The sequence below is a fragment of the Hylobates moloch genome, unplaced genomic scaffold, assembly GCF_009828535.3.
Source record: "Hylobates moloch isolate HMO894 unplaced genomic scaffold, HMol_V3 SCAFFOLD_14, whole genome shotgun sequence".
Classification (NCBI taxonomy): domain Eukaryota; kingdom Metazoa; phylum Chordata; class Mammalia; order Primates; family Hylobatidae; genus Hylobates; species Hylobates moloch.
In genome coordinates, this window is record NW_026652289.1 from 2,101,962 (window position 1) to 2,106,184 (window position 4,223).

The following is a 4,223-nucleotide window of genomic DNA, read 5'->3' on the forward strand; positions in this document are numbered from 1 at the left end:
GGCCCAGGAGTCACAGAATACTCCCAATTTCCTGTCCCCTCCCCCTTCCCTTGTCTCACAAGGCCGAGACCTCCACCATGTCCACACTGTGAACTGAGATATTCCCTTTGTCCCCGCCTCTCCGTTGTCCACACTGGTGGCCTGGCTGGTGTGGGGCTGAGCCCACGGCCTCTGAAGATGTGGGAAGCTCTTGCAATCAGTGCAGCATGAAGGCAGAGGGGCTGATTTGGCCTGAGCGTCCCAGCAGGCAGCAGGTCCCAGGGTGCACATGCTCACATGTGGGCTGTGAAGAACTGAGTCACAGGGAGGGGCGGGGTGCTCTGGGGCCAGGCAGCGATGTCACCTCAGGGGTGCTCCGCCGCCCCTCCTTCTGCAAGTGTCCATCATGGGCTCTAGGCCCCGCCAGTAAAGAGGTCACAAGATGGGAGGGGAGGGGATGGCAGAGAAAGGAAGTGGAGGGGAGGGCAGGAAGGGGAGGGCTGTACCCCGGGAGAGCTGAAGACTTGCAAGCATCCAGGGCGGGAGCTCCAATGAGCATGAAAGAGCTTTGGGGTCCCACAGTGTTGGGGTCTCTATGGTCTTCCTTAGAGGGGAAGTGTTTTCCCCCATGTTGGTAGGGCAGGGGGCACAGTAAGGCCAGGACGGTGGGCAGCTTATGGACCTGACTGAGCTCACAGTGCAAGGGACAGGGCCTCTCGTGTCCTCCTGGTCCTCTCCCCATCTCCTCCTCCCAGCAGGAGGTGGGCAGGGGCCCAGCAGACCTTCACCAAGGGGAAGGCCAGACCCTGGGCTGGGGCGGCCCAGCAAATTGGGGCAGGGAGGGACGGGCCTGCCCCTGCCCCGTGCACCTCCTGAAGGGCCACGTCTGGGTGATGTCCAGTCTCTGGGCTGATTCTAGGGTAAGGACAAATGAAGAGTCCCCTGGCAGCAGGGAAAGGGCCCCCCAAAATGTGAGAAGGGACTGGCTGGCACCCACAGGACACAGGGCCGAGGAGAGGCCCTGCCTTCACCACGCAGGCCTCGGTCCACACTCTCCTTGGGACCTGGGGTCACACGTGCTGGGCAAACCCACCACAGGCACCCTGGCATGGAGAAGGGGTAGCAGGAGGACGCCAATCACCATGTGACCCGAGGCCTGCTGGCCAGGCCAGCAACAGTTCACCTGTCCCACCTGCATCTATCAGAGAGCCAGGGATGGCACCGGTCATTCACCCACACGTCCTTATCCTATGCTTTCAGCCATGTGTCCTCTGGAAGGAAATCCCCACGGGCCCAGGGCACTCTGCTGTGTCAGCACCCGCTTCCTCCAAACAGTGGAGCCGGACACCCCGCCACATTGCTGGCCCTGTCTTGCGTGGTCCGCGAGGACCACGCGGCCCCACACCAGCACGGGTGCACTCCCGGGGGCTGGCACTTGGTTCTAGCTCTCACTGGAAGGGTGAGCGGTGCTGGCAGTTTCCGTGGAGGTCTCTGTCCTCCGAGCATGGTGACACTCAGGCAGCGTGGCATGAGGGAAGCAGGCGGGGCCTGGGGCTGCTTCCACTCACACACTGGGCCTGGCCCCTCACCCACCCCGCGTTTGCACTGTGGGCAGAGCAAAGCCTACCAAGCACCTCACAACACAGACACCCCCGTGACTCACACTGCACACACTGGGCACATCAGAACCAGTGCACACACCCTGGACAGGCTCTCCCCTTCCAAGTCACCTGATACTTTCCAAACAGAAACCACCCTCAACTTCCAGTCATTTTTAAGCATCTGTTTGGCGAAGCAGCTCTACGTACCTACACTTCAGTCCACACACAATGTACACTGATCGCTCATTTACACCCCCCCAAAAATACTCAAAGTACTTTAAAATATAAACACTCATAAAAAGGACAATAAAAAATAAAATTAGCAATTACTATCATATAGGTGGAGGTAACATCTAACCTGAATGTGAAGTAAGGTTGGTAAATTGAGCACTAAATTATCTCTGAGACTCCTGGCAGCAGAGGTGAAAAGAGAGTTTCCTGTTGCTGGAGAAGACGAAGCATCCCATTGATTGGCCTTGAAACATCAATCACCAGTACTCTGGGCCTTGGAAAAAGAGCTGTTTTGTATCTTAGTGAGTAGAAAAAGCAAGGCACAGGGCCGGGCGTGGTGGCTTACGCCTGTAATCCCAGCACTTTGGGAGGCTGAGGCGGGTGGATCACTTGAGGCCAGGAGTTTGAGACCAGCCTGGCCAACACGGTGAAACCCTGTCTCTACTAAAATACAGAAATTAGCCAGGCGTGGTGGCTCATGCCTGTAATTCCAGCTATTAGGGAGGCTGAGGCAGGAGAAGTGATTGAGCCTGGGAGGGGAAGGTTGCAGTGAGCCAAGATCACCCTGGGGCAGGGCCCTCCGCATCAGGCACAGCCAGAGGGGCAGGAAGCAGGCGGGGCCCCAGGTATGTGGCTGCTGTCTTCCCCGGGCAAGCGACCCTGGACTTTTCCCAGGTCTCCCTCCATATTGTTCACCCCATTACTGAACTGAAATTTTGGCACTACGGTTACAAAAACACTGTGAGAATAAAAAAGAGTAGGACAGTTTGTTTGAGCGACACATCCCACTTAGTTCTCTAGAAAAACCTGGTCTCTGCTACTTTGCTCTGGAAACAGGGCTCATGTTCCAATGTACTTGGCTGACATGGTGGAAGGAGGCGGAATGTCACGATGGACAGCCCGGGTTGAAGTCCATTGGGATAATTTCCTGATGGTATCGTCACGGGCAGTCATTCCGTTCCTCTAAGCCTTCAGGTTCCTCATCTGTCACACGGATGTGATGGCAAAACCGCCCAGCCTGGAGGTGCTGCTGTCCCTGAGTGCAACAGTGGGGAGCACACATGACTGACACCTGCCTCGGGGAAGAGCAAAAGCATCATCAGTCACCACCTACTACAAAAGTGACAGCAGCCACCGGCGGGGGTCTGCCGGAACAGGCGCTAGGGCCCCGGGCTGATGGGGTCCTTGGAGGCAGGGGCACTGGGCAGAGACTTCAGGTACTCCAGGTGCCTCCGGGCATCCTCCTGGTTGTGGCGCACGTAGTACACGACGTAGGCGATCACCATGGCGAACCAGCCGAACATGGTGACTAGCATGGCCACGTCTGTGGTCCTGTGGGGGACGCTGCAGAGGCTGGCACCCGCATCCAGAGCCTGAACCAGAGGCTTCCCCACAAACTCCTCCTGCACTGAGGTGTGGCAGGCGATCTCATCCACGGAGTCGGGGTCCAGCTTCAGCTCCCACAGGGCCTCCTGCAGGGCGCACTCGCAGTGCAGGGGGTTGTGGGACAGGCGTATCTTGGCGCTGAGTTTGCCCAGGGCGTCCTTGGGGATCCTCTGGATGCGGTTGTAAGACAGGTCCAGCAGCCGCAGGCCCCCGGCCAGGCCTGCGAAGGTGGCGGGGCCGATGGCCTCGATGGCGTTGTGAGACAGATCCAGCTCCCTGAGCCGGTGCAGGTGCTGGAAGGCCCCGTCCGGGAGGTGGGAGATCTTGTTGGCATCGAGCTTCAGGAGCACGGTGTTGGCCGGGATGTCCTCGGGGACCTCCTGAAGGCCCCGCAAGCTGCAGAAGACAGCCACAGCCCCTGCGTGGTCAGGGCACTGGCAGGGCTGCGGGCAGGCGGCGCCCAGGCGCAGGCAGAGGAGGAGGAAGAGACAAGACCGGCGGGTGGAGAACAGCAGGAGCGAGGGGCGAGGTGGGCGCACGGTGCCCATCCTGACCTGACCTGGGGACGGGGACGCGCGAGCCTCTGCTCAGGCCTGGGGACGGAGCTCTTTTCCGCGGGCAAGGCCTTCTCCAACCAGACATGAAACCGCCATGCTGCCCCGCTGGGAGAAGCAGTGCACTCCACTCCGGCAGCTCTGAAAGGGCAGACGCAGGAGGGAGGGGAAAGGGAGGGAGGGTGGTCAGCACTGCCGGCTGCGGTCATCTAGGGAACGCGTCCACTGGTGGGGAGGGTGTTGAGGGCCTACTGAAGGGTCTGGGGTGGGGAGCACGCCTCCTTAAACAGCTCTGCCTGTAACTTACTTCTGGAGACTCCCAATGCGCCCGGGAGGAGCGTCCCACAAGTGCAGGGAGCTGGCACTGCCAGGGGGCTCCGCGTGGCCCAGTGGGTGGTCACTGCGGCCAGCCCTGGCCACCTACGGCACCGCTGGGGACCAAAGGCCGGGCGGCGGGGTGGCGGCGGCTTGG

The 4,223-nt window shown here is 60.0% G+C and overlaps 1 protein-coding gene across 1 annotated transcript; it reads right to left on the bottom strand.

Annotated features, from left to right (window-relative positions):
- Positions 1-1,926: 1,926 nt before the first annotated feature.
- LRRC3 (leucine rich repeat containing 3) lies at positions 1,927-3,851 on the bottom strand. The gene has a single exon (XM_032175544.2). It carries the CDS (start codon positions 3,743-3,745, stop codon positions 2,972-2,974), a length of 774 nt encoding a protein of 257 aa, XP_032031435.1. The 5' UTR covers positions 3,746-3,851; the 3' UTR covers positions 1,927-2,971.
- Positions 3,852-4,223: the final 372 nt, after the last annotated feature.